The sequence below is a fragment of the Podarcis raffonei genome, chromosome 8 (assembly GCF_027172205.1).
Source record: "Podarcis raffonei isolate rPodRaf1 chromosome 8, rPodRaf1.pri, whole genome shotgun sequence".
Taxonomy (NCBI): Eukaryota; Metazoa; Chordata; class Lepidosauria; order Squamata; family Lacertidae; genus Podarcis; species Podarcis raffonei.
Genome location: NC_070609.1, coordinates 26,317,141 through 26,332,740, shown reverse-complemented (window position 1 = coordinate 26,332,740; position 15,600 = coordinate 26,317,141). Strand labels below are relative to the sequence as shown.

At 44.5% G+C, this 15,600-nt stretch overlaps 1 protein-coding gene across 5 annotated transcripts; it reads right to left on the bottom strand.

Annotated features, from left to right (window-relative positions):
- Positions 1-1,164: 1,164 nt before the first annotated feature.
- Positions 1,165-14,415, bottom strand: KDF1 (keratinocyte differentiation factor 1). Of its 5 annotated transcripts, XM_053398667.1 has the most exons (6): positions 14,062-14,188; positions 13,646-13,773; positions 9,881-9,947; positions 7,478-8,558; positions 5,721-5,801; positions 1,165-1,334 (listed from the first exon to the last, which is right to left on the bottom strand). In XM_053398667.1, exons 4-6 carry the CDS (start codon positions 8,535-8,537, stop codon positions 1,252-1,254), a joined length of 1,224 nt encoding a protein of 407 aa, XP_053254642.1. In that variant the 5' UTR covers positions 8,538-8,558; positions 9,881-9,947; positions 13,646-13,773; positions 14,062-14,188; the 3' UTR covers positions 1,165-1,251. The 5 variants fall into 5 exon arrangements, with proteins under 5 accessions (XP_053254642.1, XP_053254645.1, XP_053254643.1 ...); XM_053398670.1 differs by lacking the exons at positions 13,646-13,773; positions 14,062-14,188 and adding an exon at positions 14,393-14,415; XM_053398668.1 differs by lacking the exon at positions 13,646-13,773.
- Between the last annotated feature and the right edge of the window lie 1,185 nt (positions 14,416-15,600).

Below are 15,600 nucleotides of genomic sequence, written 5' to 3'. Positions count from 1 at the left end.
TTCTGCCACTGAAATCAAAGCAGCCTGAATTTGAGGCACAAAGGTGAAAAGGGCTCTGAACAAAGGAGCCCTGGGTACCTTTATTCTGTCAACAGACTATAGGATTGCTAAAAGGATGGCTAGTAACAATTCACATTGCTATCTGAGGGAAGCAAAACAACGTAAATGGGTTTCAAAACAGTTTGAATTTCAAGTTAAATGTCCCAGATACACTGTGGATCCCCATCCATCGCAAACTCCTTGACGTTCCATATGAGAAAAAATGTATCAAGTTTCTAAATGTCATTATGAGGCTTGACAATTACTATGAAAGCTATGATTTGCTTGATATAAGCTGGCTTGTTTATAAACTGGTTTCTTCTTTTACCCTCCAAGGCTTAACTTTGATGTAGAGCGGGATGGGCTTAGAAAAAAAGAACTGAAAATGACATGTGATGCCGAGTGCTATGGTTTTTCATAGCAAGCCCCAATCTAGCTATCATTTCCAACCCTGGATGATGGTTGTCAGTTGACTGAAACAATGCTCTGCAACAAATGGTTGGCAAGCCATATGAAGTCACGTCTTGGCTGGTTTTCCAAGCAGCTTGCGTTAATTTAGTTAGAAAGTCTGTAGGATGGCCACGGATTACACACTGCTTGAAAGTTGATTTGCCATCATTCATGTCAATTTGCCATCATTGAAGGCGGTTTCATCATCACTCGCTCAACACAGTCCATCCAAGGCACAGATGTGGTACTCTTGAGCCAAGCATCCTGTACTAAGTAACGACAGATGTAGAAAGATGTCTTCAAGGTCTCCAAGCACCATCAAACCAACATAATGTGGGATATTGCATAACAGGAGCCCTTACACTAGTGGGACGATCACACTTAGAAAGACGTGTGCAAAAAAACCATCACTGCTACTTAACGTCCATTACAGCAAAAAGTTGCTTATGGATGTAGTGAAAAAGGCACTAGCTTGGTCATCTGAAGGCAAGTTTACAGCAGAATCTATCTTGGAAAATGGCACCAGAACCAGGCATTTTGGGAAAGCCCAACTTATGGCTGGTGCCAATATCCTTTTCCTGTCATTTTGCTGCTAGACAACAATCTGCTTATGAGGCTCCCTTAAAATGCAAGTTAAGGGAGTCAAGTTCAATTATTAAAAATTGACAAACAAAATAAAGTGGCATCGTATTTGTCATTTAGAAATCGGGAACTTGCCCCGTGGCCTCGTTGCCTAGCACGTTAGTTCCCGAGGTCCATTTTTCAGCAATAGACTTTAAGCAGAGGAGCTCCAGAGGAATCTGTCTCTGTATCCTGGAAAGAAGAGCCTCTGCTCAGGGGAGATCCTTGAGAGGGGAAAACAAAGAAGAGGGTGTTTTAGTTTTAGTTTTTGTTGTAAATAACAGATCACACTGAGTTTTATACATAATATACAAAAGCCTGGGAAATGCATACCCAAAGGATAAGCTGGAACACTGTACTATAACCAGGGCTGTATATCATCAGCACACCCACCCACCCCAAATTCAGTGAAGAGGGGGGGAGGGGGAAAGAGAGAGAGAATGAATGAATGAATAATTCTGGAAATTTGAATTGGTCAAATTTGTTTTACTTAAAGTTCCCAAGAGGCTGCAATTTGACATTTTGGAGACTGCAAGTTGCATCTGCAACAGAGTTTTGTGTGAAGTGCTCCTGTTCAAGATTACAGACAGTCCATTCCACCAGCTGGCAGTCATTCAGCATTCTATGCCCATAACAGTCCACTTTCGGCTGTTATGGACTTCTGCCAGCCTTAGGGTTCCTTATTTTCCCTAGTCCCTGGGGGCGAAGTTTGACATATGGCTAGGACAACTCCCCTGTCAATCAACTGATATCATGATGGTGGCAGCACCTACTGCAAGCCCCCTCGGACCCACCTACACCTTAACCTGCCCCAGGCATGAGTGGCTTGGGCAAAATGGTCCTGAGGTCCAAATGGTGCTGTGGTCCTAATTAGGCCTACGGTCCAGTGGTTGCCCGCCCCGGTACATATAATAGTTATAGGGCAAGAGGTAGTTCAGGATCTACTGGGTGATGTGCAATGGATTAACAAGGATTTCCAACCCACAACTGATTAACAAATGCAACAACCAAACAGCTCTCCCCACCCCAATTATGTTGCTGAGATGAAGATTTGGTAACTGGGAGTGGACTTTTAAAAAAAGAAAGAATTGTGAGCTCAGGTCAGTTCTGGTACTCAAACCAAGTTCCAAGGCTCAGAATGTGCTCAGAGGGACTCTTGCTCTTTCATTCTGCATGACTTTTGTACTTGGCTCTTGGTTTGTACATCTTTAGATTCTAGTAAAAAAAGGAGAAAAAGGTAGATCCAACAAGCCTGAAATCTGTCCACCCCTCTTGTATTATTTGTTAAGCTGTTTAACTGCAGCAAAAAGGTTTTGCTCAGCTGTTGGAAATTCAATTTTCCATCCATAGTGGAAGATATGAAATTGCACAAATGGGTAAACTGACAGACCACATCTGTCAAAGAAGTAGAGAAAAATAAAAAGACCTCCTCACAAAAAATGGAACCAATTCATCATTTATTGGACTGAAAATCACAATGCAGGAAAACAGCATCTTCTCATATTTATGTATTTATGTTTTTTTTAAACCCTGGACCCATCTGCACCATACGTTTAAAACAGTATCATACTACTTTAAATAGTCTTGGATTCCCCACAAAGAATCCTGGGGACTGTAGTTTGTTAAAGGTGCTGGGAGTTGCAAGAAGACCCCTATTCCCCTCACAGAGCTACAATTCCACAGTGGTTCAATAGCCAACCCCTCTTCCCACAGAACTCTGGGAATCACAGCTCTATTAGGGAAATTGGGTCCTCCTAACCACTTTCAGCACCCTTAACGAAGTACAGTTCCCAGGACTCCTTGAAGGAAGCCATAACTGTTTAAAGTGATACCATTGAATTCAAATTACACGAAAAATGATTCTGACTAAACATTTGGGGAAACTTCCTGATAGTAAGAGCTTTCGACAGTGGAACGGACTACCTCAGAAAGAGGTGGACTCTCCATCAATGAAGCTTCTTAAACAGAGGGTGGACGGCCATCTGTTAGGAATTCTTTAGCATTGCAGGACTACATAAGATTGGGGTCCCTTCCAATTCTACAAGTCTAGGATCCTATGATACTGCTTTAAATATATAATGCAGATGAGGCCCCTGTTTCTGTTTGCCATAAAGAAACAGCATTAAAGCCCAGTAGACTACAGAAGCGCTGTTTCATGTTCAGCTGAAGAAGACTTAACTGCATATCTTGAAGTGTCTCTTTGTAGCTACAAAAACTTGAAGCTCATCTTGAGAGGTAGGTGGGGAAAGAAAGCCAGCATTCTTAGCCAAATCCTGCATCATGGATGTGCAGAAGACTCACAGCCCTGTTTATAACTAACCCAAGATCCCATGTAAGACCCAAGAACTGCACCCAGCCATTCTTGCATCAAGCTCGGGGAATGTAGCTTGACCACAAGCTGTGTGCAAGGTGCTCTCGAACTCTGTCATAGTCGGTGTCTGCTAAAGCACAGCTAAGGCACACCGGTGATGCTGCTCTTGGCAGCCATTTTAACCCTAAGAACAGGAGGCAGAAGGAACAAGAAGAGGGAGAGGAGAGCCATACAGGACTATGGCATACCTAGGAAAGGGGTAGAAGAAGAAGAAAATATCTGCAAAAATGGTACGCTGCAACCCCTATATTCCAACGCAAGCAGTGGATCCCTCTCAAAAAGTCCACAGCCATGAGGACTAGAACCTGACTTTTGGTAAGAACAAACAGAACCTGAGATTCTTTGTACCCTACTTAACCTGGCAGATTCCACATCAGACATTACAGCCTGCATTCCATAATACAATCATGGCAAAAGCTGTCTGGCAATGGGAAAGACTGTCATGGGAGACAGTAGGCTCTCTTTCACTGGAATAACTTAAACAGAGGCTGAATGACAGCTGTTAGGGATAGCCATAGTTGTGTCCTGCATTAAGCAGGCAGCTGGACTATAAGGTCTCCCCTGTCTCTGTGACTCAGATTTATGCAGCCTCCACCCTCCACTCCCACCAATCACTTGTGTGGAAACAGGTATTGCAGGAGAGAAGTCAAAACTCCTAAGAATCTCGGCAAGCCTGTAAAAACCAAGAGCAAGTTCTTAGCCTTCAAGGCTGTGCAAAGTAGGGTCAGAAAAACACAGGCAATGGCCTTGGGAAACCTCAGGAAGAAGCCGGCAGAGAGAGAACCATTTCCAGCTGCCAGACAGCAGGGCTTCCGTACCTTGTATAGTACTTTGCCTCTCTCCACGGCTAGCAGAAAAAGAATAACGTTACCAAAGGTTGTTGCATATATTAAAACAGGTCAGCAAGACCATAGCCAGAAATGTGCGTGGAAGAGGGTGTAGGCTAAAAAGCTAGGCTCATCCAAGAATTTTAAAACAGGACTATCATGGGGAAAGAAGAAGTGACTGGAATTAGTTGCTACGCTCTCTTCTCATGTCTCTGATTTTCCTCATTCATCAGTAACACTGAAATAATTAAGCCAATAAATAAAACCAACCCCAAAGTCACACAGGAGAACATTCCACCCACCCTGCTGCCAAAGCAAAGGGATTGCGAATCCTACCAGTGCCTTTGTGCTCATTAGGCAGAAGGCAGGAACAGGTTTACTTTGCACCCAAGCCAATTGGGGCTATTTATTCCACCTTTATTGTATATATCACTTGATCAAAAATATATCACTTGATCACTTGATCAAAAATGTATCTCTAAACAGTTTACATAAAATGGTATAAAATATGGTATAAAATTGGTAAAATGGTATAAAATTACATGTTTGGGGTAGATTAGCCTAAATAAAACATTTTTGGGCAGCTGTCAAAAATAATACAAGAGAGTTGCCTGCCTGACATTAACAGGCAGGGGATTTCAGAAAATAGGTGCTGCCACGGTAAAAGACTGATTTCTTACAAGTGCAGAGTGGGTCATTTAAAAGCACCAGTTCCAAAGTGGGAGCATATAGGGGAAGGAGATCCTTCAAGTACATGGGTCTGAAGCTGTTGCAGGTTTTATATATTAACAGTAACACCTTGAATTTATTGGCAGCCAAATCAAATCTTTGAGCAGATGTGCATTATGCTGACAGGGTCTCACTCCTTCTTATAATCTCTATAAACAAGTTGATAATTCAGGGCTGCGTCACAAGTTTCCTAGCCCTGGAGTTCAGAAGCGCTGTTCAGACAACATACCCCATTCAGTTGAACACCATTCAGTTGAACACCTGATTTTCCAGGATTCCCAATAACATGGCCAGAACCCTTCATGCATAAATGTGCATGATCATAGGTTCCGCACACTTGTTCAAAGGAAATCGTCGAATTAATCTGCAGTTGGATCCCCAGGACTGTAATACCACAGTTGGTGTTACCCATTTCTATATTTGAATATTCAAATTGCATGATGATTAAACTGCATGGAGCAGAGCTTAGCTCTAAGCCAAAAGTTCCCAAAGAGTGATCCATGGACCACCAACAGTCTGTGACTGAGCTTGCTTAGTAACAAACAATAGTACTGTCCGCAAACAACATTTATAGTGAGCCTAATTATAAGTGACTTCAGGCTCACTTTGGGAAGATGGTGATGGCTTGATAGTCGCAAACTGAAGAAGGAGGTAACACGATTCATTCTGTGAAGATGGCTTACCAGCAGTGCTGTATGCTCCATGCCTCATGTTCCTGGCTTTCATATCTGCTGTGGTTTCTACAGATATCTGAACAGGGAAATCTAGAAGACAGATAACCAAAAGAAGAAGAATAAATTTGAAAGGAAACACACATCATTTGGCATCTACATATTTTAGGGATATACCCAAACAGCTAAGTGTGTGAATGTGGGGAAACGCCTGCTTGCACAAGCATCTCATACAGGTACACACTGAACGGGGAGCTGATGAGCACACACTTGGCAACACAGCCAGGTTTGCCTCTGTGAAACAGACAAGGGTATAACCAGTTTGACTCAGCTGCTGAACTGGGATTTTGGTTAAGTCTTTGTTGAGTATTCTAGTGGCTAGATCCAGTTGCTAAAGGAGAGCCCACCTTATGCTACCTTAGCTATGAGCGAATATTTTCAAGTCATTCAAAATAAGAAGCTACTGATAACCTATAGCAGGAAACCTGTGAATCTCAAGATATTGCTGGACTACAGCTCCCATCACCTCTCATAACTGTCTATGTTGGCTGGGTCTGTTAGGAGTCCAACAACATGTGGAAGGACAGGGCTTTCCATCCCTGGCATTGGGGGTGCATGTGAGAGACATAAAAGCCTTCTCCTTTGCTTGCCTCCCAGGCATTTCTGGCCTACAGCGAAGAAAAAAGCATGAATTCAGGTAGCCATCCAAGCCGGATTTTCATAGCTTATCAGGGAGTGTTGACTGCAAACACCCCATGCATTTGACCCTAACAGAAGGCTCCTACTAGGGGGCAACACAATGCCCCTCTTCATTTTTAGAGAAGGTAATGGCCCCAGGCCTCACACAGCAGGGGCCACTCCATACTGACGAAACAGTGTGCTCCAGTTGAGGGGTATAAATGACATTGATGTAGGTTTGTGTGTGAAGGGGCCACTCAAATGCACATTCAGCCCCTGGGCCTCTCCACATCTTAAAACATGCCGGTGTGGCAACTGTGACACTTTGGGAAAAGATGGCTGTTTGAACCTACTTAGGAAGAGTGAGGGATATGCACGTGCATGTGGGAGAGGAGTATACATACAAGAATGCCCACCAAAGGATTTTATTGCATTCTTATTCTATCACTCCTGCAAGAAGCTCAGGGTATCTACTTTGTTCCCTGCTGCCACTATCGTCTGCACCCTCCATCCAGTTTCATCTTCACAACAGGCCTTCCCAGCAGGGGGACATAGGTGAAAATGGACAACTGATCCAAAATCACCCAGTGATCTTTCTGACCAAACAGGGATTTGGCCAGGGTCTCCCACATTACTCCAGCTTCCAAAGCTTTAAAGTTGCCCACCGCCATATTGTAATGCAGAGATGGGACCCACAGTGGCATCCTTTTGCAATTTGGGAATGTAGAGTAGTAAAGGTTTTCAACTGGTTGTTATCTTTACCCTTGTTAAGGATCCTATGAATGCTGACTCCAGGGGTAGATTAGTGTTGTTTTACTCTGTTAAGCAAATTGGGCTAAAATGCAGGATATTTCTTTGTATATGGTACATGTGGATTGGAATAACTACCACCAAGAGAAACCAGATCTGGTGTTAAAACTGGTGCTTAACTATTCATGCATATTTGCTTATTTCTTCTTCTTCTTCTCTCTCTCTCTAATATGTATTAAAAAGCCCCATACTTCATAGGTTTTTTAATGTATCTGTGGTAGGCACCCTTGATTATTATGGCTCCCCTTTGCTCTAAACACAGCACAGAGCTTCATACGTACCTCCTTCGCTAGGGAGCACAGATGCCAACATGGTCTCGTTGCCACTGTCTGGCAGATTGCCTCTGCTCATGCTCTCCTCCAGACTCGGGCGGGTCGGGACAGAAACGCGGGGTCGGACCCGGCTTTTGCGCGTGCTGATGCGTATGATCCCCCGGACCAGCCTGCATTCGGCATCCTGCTCATCCAAGTGATAGTCCTGAGTGATGCTGTTGATGAGGTCTGAGATCTTGTTGGTCTTCTCCAGGAAGACGGTGTCCGACGTACACTTGGCCAGCTCGTCAATTTGGTGAATGCTGAAGAGCTCGGTCAGTTTCCTGTGGATCAGGTAATCAATCCGACCACTGGATATAGAGCTATTCTTTGGGTCACTGTCACTGTCGGAATCCAAATCGTCAGCGGAGTAATCCTCAGAGCTTCGAAGGCTGCTGGGGAGAGGTTGCTTCTCTATGCTGTTCCTGGCTATCTTCTCCGGAAGAGGCTCCTTGTAGCATGAATCAGTATCCGTGTGGGGGCTAGGGGTATAAATCCCCACTGGGATCCCTTTCAGTTTCACATCTGGGTAGCTGAAACTGCTCCCGATGGTGCTCTTTTTGGTTTGGCTCCCATTTTTTTCAGCAGGGGAGCTATTGGCAGGACTGTTTGGCGAACGCCCATTGCACTCTCGGCTCTCATCTGTCAGTGCCTCATTGTAGAGGCTCCTAGAAGGGCAGTCCCTGAAGCAGTCCCCGCATGTCACAATGCAGCAGAAGATCGCTTTGTAAACACTCCAGGCCTGGGACAGAGTGGGGCAGCATGGGGGCCGGGGGGTCTCCACAGCGCCAGGGATAAAGGTACTCGTTTCGCCCTCCCTCCCACTGGCATCTTTGGGGTCGGCTTTGCGGCTTCTCGCAGCTCGTGTTGGCTTGCGGGTTTGCTTGAGCTCAGGAGTAGAGCCACTGAACACCTCCAGGCTAATGTCAGTCGCTCTGGGAGAGTTGATCTGCTGGGGTACCGCAACATCTTTAGGGGGCTGGTGGTAGCTGCTTAGGTTTTGGCGATGTCCTTGTGTCTTTCCAAGCATGACTTGCCACCCTTTCGACTCCTGACAGGGAGAGAGGAAAAAAACAGAAAACAAAAACCACACATGCTCAAACACACATGCTCCCCATCAAATCCAGATGACCTGAGCAGAAGCACCAGAAGAGAAAGAGGTTAAGATGCTCAAGTTCTGCCTCTACCAGGACAGCAAGAGTCTGCTACGGTCAAGATTCACTTGGTATTAGGTTCCATGTTACTGCTGCTGTAGTGTGGGATCTGTATCTGCACAAAAATCCCACAAAGCAGAGATTGCAAGTGGCTCAGAGAAGGAACGATGAAAGGCTGGCAGGACTGAGTGCCATATTCTGAATCCCAGCACCTCTTTGCCTCACATGTCCCCTCTTTCTGTTTATATGGGAGCATGGCTACAATGCTGCCAATTTTCTAATGAAAAACTCCTTTGGACACTGGGAATGCACCAAAGACCCTCCTCCAACATTGCATATAGGTGTCAGATGATACAAGTCTCCCATGAGGCTCCCTTAAGAGGCCAACAAGCTGTGGAACAAATATTTTTGGTACTAGTGTCCACTTCAGATTCTCACCCCACCCCTGCTCTGCATTATGTGCTGCAATTCTATGGAAACACATGGCAACACTGGATGCAGAATGCAGTTTCCTGAGAAGATCAACTTTCTGTTTGAAATAAAAATAAATCAAGTTTCTAGCCCTTTGAAGATACAATGGAGTTCCAGATGACCCCACATATAAACAGAAAGCACTTCTGTTATTGGTGTTGAAGACAAGGCTTGCCAACTTTGCTTTCCAAGTGCAACCCTTTGTGTCATATGGAATTTCTGCCCAGGGCTTTCAAATATAGCCTTTGGAAGGGTAGATATGCTTTCAGGAAGCTGAAGTGAGAATGAGCCAGGAAAAGACATGTGCAATGTGTCTGGGGTGGTTGTGGCTGGTGGTGGGAGTTCTGTGCACACACAACACACCTGTCCTATATGGGCGCTGGGTGGCTGAAGCTTCAGGAGGTGGAAGAGTGGCTGAAGAAAACCTCCAGTGGTGAAGGGGAGTGTCTGAGCTTTGGCATCACACAGAGCTCCTTGTAACAGCAAAGCCAGAATCAAGTTATGGAACGCCGTAAATATTGCAGGATTACACAAATTAAGGAATCGTGCAAATGAACTCATTTTGCCTTATTTGTACAGGTCTAACAAAGAATTCAGCTTTCCTTGAAGACAGAAATAGAATGGCCTGAGGGAAGAAAGGCAGGATTCCCCCCCCCAGCATGTCATAATTTTTGTGCCGACTTTTCCCATCTCCCTTCTCTTCTCCCTCCCTCCCCCCAAAAAACCCCTCTCCTTTTTTGTTATTTACCTTTTGCTTTGTCTTCTTTGGGGTTAATCTAGACCCTAAGCAGCTGCTTCGTCCATTTCAGAATATCCTGTGCTCACAAAGACAAAAAGGAAAAGTTTTGTTTTTGTTAAGTAGATTCAGAGAATTCGTTTCTCTTAGTTTGTAACTGTGCAAAAGAGACTGCTTTCCCATGGCAGCTGACTAAGATATTAAAACAATTTTAAAACGACATACAAATATCAAACATTTCGCTAATGTCAATAGCAGCGGTAAATCATTCTCCCTTCTTCCAATTCAGTTCCATTAGCCATCCATCTGAACAAAGTTAAGAAGCTCCTTACCTCTTACATATCTCCAATAAAAGCAGTCACAAATACTAATTTTAAAATGCATTTAGGTCCCTCTTAAGTGATATCAAGGAGGAGTCTGATTGTGTATCCTGGGTTAGGGAGCTCCACAATTGTGGAGCCACGATAGAAAAAGCCCCAATCCTTCCTGTCTGCTAGCCTTGCCTCTCTTCCCGACAGGTGTATGAGTAGGGCCTCTGTCAAGAAGCTTAAATATCTGGCAGGTTTGCATGGGGGTAGGCAGCCTTTTTTAAAATAACTGGGCCCTAAACCATTAAGGCAGGGGTTGCCAACTGTTTAAAGTCTTTGGATTTTTGAGCAAGTGGTATGGGTACCATCCAGGGCTGGATTAACCATTAAGCACAATAAGCATGTGCTTAGAGCATCAAGGAAAAGGGGGGCACCACTGAATTTTTCCATTGTCAGATTTACCATGGACCATATGGCACAGCTGAACAAAAAACATTATTTATACAAATATACAAAAATCAACATTGTTTTCCATCTTATTGTAGGTTTCTTTTTATTTTGGCGGCGGCGAATTATTTTACGGTTTATTATTGTTTATATTAAAATTAGATATATATATATGGGGAGGGGGTGCGGCCTAAATCTTTTAAGTGCTTAGGACCTCTAAAGGTCTTAATCCATCCCTGGTACCATCCCCTCTGGTCACTTCTCTTTCCCCTCTCCCAAACCAGCCCTCACCCGCCTAGAGAGAGAGAGAAAAAGAAAGTGTGCGCACCACCTTCACTTTTTCAAGGGATCTTGCTAGAAGTCAGATCCAGTAGAATGTGCCTGAAAAAATACATCAAACTGAAAGACGAAGTAGGGGGGCGCACCACACTTCCAACTTCATCCTTCAGCTCTATGCACTTTTCAAGGGAGAAAAAGGTAATCACCTCCACCATCTCATGACCAAGGGCGGGGGGGGGGGCTCAGAGGTGTTGTCAGCACCAGGGAATGGACTCAATGGCATCATTGTTCTCATAGATGCCACACTGGCAAGCCCAATTAAGGGCTTTAAAGGTCATAGTTAGCACTTCGGTGGGACCCAGATGCTCTTAGCACCTAGTAAGTCCAAATAAATAATTGACGACGACGACGACGACGACGACGACAACAACAACAACAACAACAACAACAACAACAACAACAACAACAACAACATAAAAGCCTTCTTGTGTTTTAAGATCCTCTGCAGAAGCCCAGCTACAAGTACCGTAACTTCTTTAATTGGGGTACATTATGAATTTACAAAGGGGAGGCGTTTTCTACAGTGGTGCCCCAACTCCAGAATCCCCTACCTAAAGGAGCACTTCTGGTGCCGGCATTACGATCTTTTTGGGCCTGTGTTAAGACCTTTCTGTATGTCTTATTTTAGGCATTTTAGTTGGGATTTTGCCTTATTCATCTCTTCAGTTGTATGTCTGCCTCTATTTTACTGCATATTGTTATGCTTATTTGTAGGGTTTGCCATTGCACTTCTCTTGTGTAAGTAGCTTTATACAAAGCTTTGTACAAAGACTTGTAGTTAAGAAATATTTTAAATTAATACAAATCAATGCTTGTGCAATGGGAACCCTCCAGAGGAAGTAGAACTTTTCCAGGAACTGTGAGCTGTATCCAAAATTAGTCATACTCAGAGAAAAAGGTAGAAGGTAAATGATCCTTGGACGGTTAAGTCCAGACTAAAGGGTGAGGCACTCATCTCACTTCAGGCCAAAGGAGTCAGTGTTTGTCTGCAGACAGCCTTCCGGTTCATGTGGCCAGCATGACTAAACTTCTTCTGGCACAACGGAACACCGTGATGGAAGCCAGAGCACACGGAAACGCCGTTTACCTTCCCGCCGCAGCGGTACCTATTTATCTACTTGCATTGGTGTGCTTTCTAACTGCTAGGTTGGCAGAAGCTGGGACACAGAGTAGACCCACTGAAATGAATGGACATGACTAACTTTACAACAAATCAGTGGCCGCTAACCATGATGTCTTTGTACTATCACCACTGCTGGCCTGGGGATCACAGGTGGCAAAAGCGCTATTGTACTCAGGTCCTCCTTGCAAGCTTCCCTTAAGCAACTGGTTGGCTTCAGTGAGAAAAGGATGTTGGGTGAGATGGGCCATTGGCCTGAACCAGGAGGCTCTTATATTGTTCTTGGGTAACTTAGGTCCATTAATTTCAATCGGTATACTTTGAGTAGAACTTAATTGGATATAACCCTGTGTGTGGAGAATGGCTTCATCACAAACATTTCTAGGACCTGATACAGATGCAAGAAAATCCAGAAGAACATGAATGCATGGTGAGAATTAAAAGGCTTTGTGAGAGTAATAAGGGGCAGCTTAAGCAGTTAGGCTCAAGCCAAGGTGTCCTTGGTGGACAGGAGCAGTTAAGGTATATGACCAGCATTCAGCATTGCTGCACAAAGGGGTGACTTTGAAATGAAGGAAGGAGACAAACAAGTACATGTTGAACAAACAAGATCTCTCTGTTGGATTCCCTTGCTAAATAATTCCAGAATCATCAGATCAAGCTATGCCAGCTATTTGTAGTTTTTTGTTTTGCTTTTTAAAAAGAGAATTGCCCCCCCCCCACCACACCTGCATAATTCCTGTTACTGCTTTGGTTTCAACCAAAACAACTGTTCCAATGTTATATGTAACCCCTGCTTCCCCAGTGCAACAGCCAAAGCCAGTAACCACCAGATTATTTTGGCCACACTGTATTTGTAAACAGAATAACTACTGCTGAGCTGGTGTGCAATAGGTAGATGAGTGTTCTGGCAATGGATGGTAGGACCACAGCCATAAACCTAGCAACAGTCTACTGCATATGACTTACCCCTTAACATATTCTAAATCTCTATCCTACCCTTAAATTTCTGACAAAGTCAAGGGTGGTCTTGGATAGTGGAACATTTGCTCCCACCAGTATATCAATAAGTATATATCTATACTGACCACAGAGGCAAAATAAAGTAGTTGCCCTGCATTCCAGGAAGAATGGGGCAGACATTTTAAGGGCTACTCTTTCAGTTCAGTGAGAGTGACATGTTTGCTCCAAAGAAAAGAGAGTGCATGCAAGTGTTAAGGGGTGCAGAGTCTCTGGACTGGTCAAGTTAGTGAGTAGTGTTTTTTTGTAAACCCCTTTGAGGTTTCTTTCAAATGGTGCATACATTTTACGAGCTAACTAAATAAATAAATACAAGTGGTCGGTGCACAGACAGTCCTGTTAAGTCAGACAAGAGGAAGTTCCAAATTTAAAATACTGGTAAACCTCTAGGCTAAAAATCACCAATCCCCTCCACTTGAGGCTATAATCTCAAACATACTCACTTGAGGATAAGCAGCAGGAGCAGCACTCCCGCCCTGAAATCGATAGGGCCCCCTAGGATTCATATGTAGGATTGGAGGTGAAAAGGCTACTGCAGATTACCTGTAATGCGGTGGGGTGGTCTCTCCACGTAAGCAAGTGTCAGACCTGCATCCGCCTGTCCCCTCAAAGTTGGTCTGGCCTCAGATCTTCTGGGTTAAAGCCCTTCCTCTCCAAATCGAGGAAGATGCCTGGGTGGGAGGCGAGGGGGGGGGGAAGACGGGGGTGGGAACCACTCGAAGACTAGGAGGCGGAAGGAAGGGGGCGAAAAGGGAGCGAGGCGCCGAGGGGATTGGTGTCACCATTAACACCTGGGCAGGGCCTAGTCCTTCCACAGGTAGGTCTGAGCCTAGCCTAGCCGAGGCCGCTGGGGTACCCCGGGGCCCGCGCCCGCTTCACTCCAAGATCCCTGCTGGATCCCTGCGCCCCTCTTCCCCCCGGGAATGGTTTCCGCCCCGCCAGCCCCGCCTTGGCATTACCTGCCGAGCCAGGTGAACGGCGTCCAGGGCCCCTCCTTCACCTGAGCCCAGGTGAGGTCACGTGTCTACGGGTTGCCTCGTGGGACACACTTTTACGGAAGGCAAAAAAATCCCCCATAGAACAAATAAATCGCTCCCTGGAGAGGCCACCGCGTTCCCCCACTCGGGGGAATGGTCTCCCCGCCCCCAGCAATTAACTCTCACGCAACCCCTGACCCCTCCCACTCAGTTAAGACACTTCCAAAAAACAAGTTAAGATCGTGGATGAGCAACAGCAACGTATTTTGTTTTTTAATTAATCTCGGATTCGAGGGGTTTTTACTGCACTTACTTAGCGCTTAGGGAAAGGCACTCTGTAGCTGCTCAAAAGCATTATTTAATCATTGCTTTGATCTCCCCTGCATATATGGTAGCCAGGGAATAGTCCAATATCGCAATTCCCTCTGTTTTCAAAGTTCAGAGGTGAGCGTAGATCTTTATGTAGCCAAAACGGAATCATCGATGTGTAAGCAGACTTGGAGAAACCCCAAGATTTGCAGAACTGCAGTAACACACACACAAAAGCCAAATGGGGTTGGGGAGTACTAAAATTGCCCAGTGGGAATGGAGCTACTTGGTGGCCACCACAGAGGCTGAGAAACTGGTTTTGCGGGTAGGGGGTGTAAAATATGAGGGGGGTGGTGGACTATTCTGGTAGAGCAGAGGGTGTTGCTGTCTTTTGGATAGCTGAACAGGAGCATTTCACACTGCAACGCTTTGTTGCAGATTCTATTTGTCTATTGTATTCTATTCCTCTCCTAGGGATATTTTTTGTTGTTTGTTTTTTAAATCTGACCTGCTGCTGGCTGGAACAAGATTTCAGCATGACGCAGTTAAAATACACTTTGTATTGAAAACCAAGGCAAATGTCACATACCAGGTGGTTATCTCCACAGCGGCAGCTAGGACAATTAGGCTTTTTGAAGCTGAATGTTGTTCATTCTTAAGGAGACTTTCTGATATTTTATTAAATTCTGTTTTGTCTTTTCAGTTCTGCATTTTAAACTGTGATGTTGACCTGTGGTTCAGTATTGTTCATTAAGGCTGCATTCCAAAAAAAAACAATTGCTAGCAAGTAAGCTCCGTTGGATTCAATGGGAATTACTTTTGAAAGCCGGTATGCATAGGATTGATGCAGTGTTAATCTGCGATCTTATGCTATTATGTTTCAGCAACTATTTAAATTATTAAATTGTATTATAAGATCCCACTCTTATTTTCTGTATTAATCAATCCAGAACAGATACTAGCCATGTTGGAGTAGCTTTTTTTGTTGATAAGCACACATTACTCATTGAATCAAAGAGTTGGAAGAGACTAGTTGTCCAGATATACTCCGTATAGTTAAAGCTATGGTTTTCCCACTAGTGATGTATGGAAGTGAGAGCTGGATCATAAAGAAGGCTGATTGCCAAAGAACTGATGCTTTTGAATTATGGTGCTGGAGGAGACTCTTGAGAGTCCCATGGACTGCAAGAAGATCAAACCTATCCATTCTTA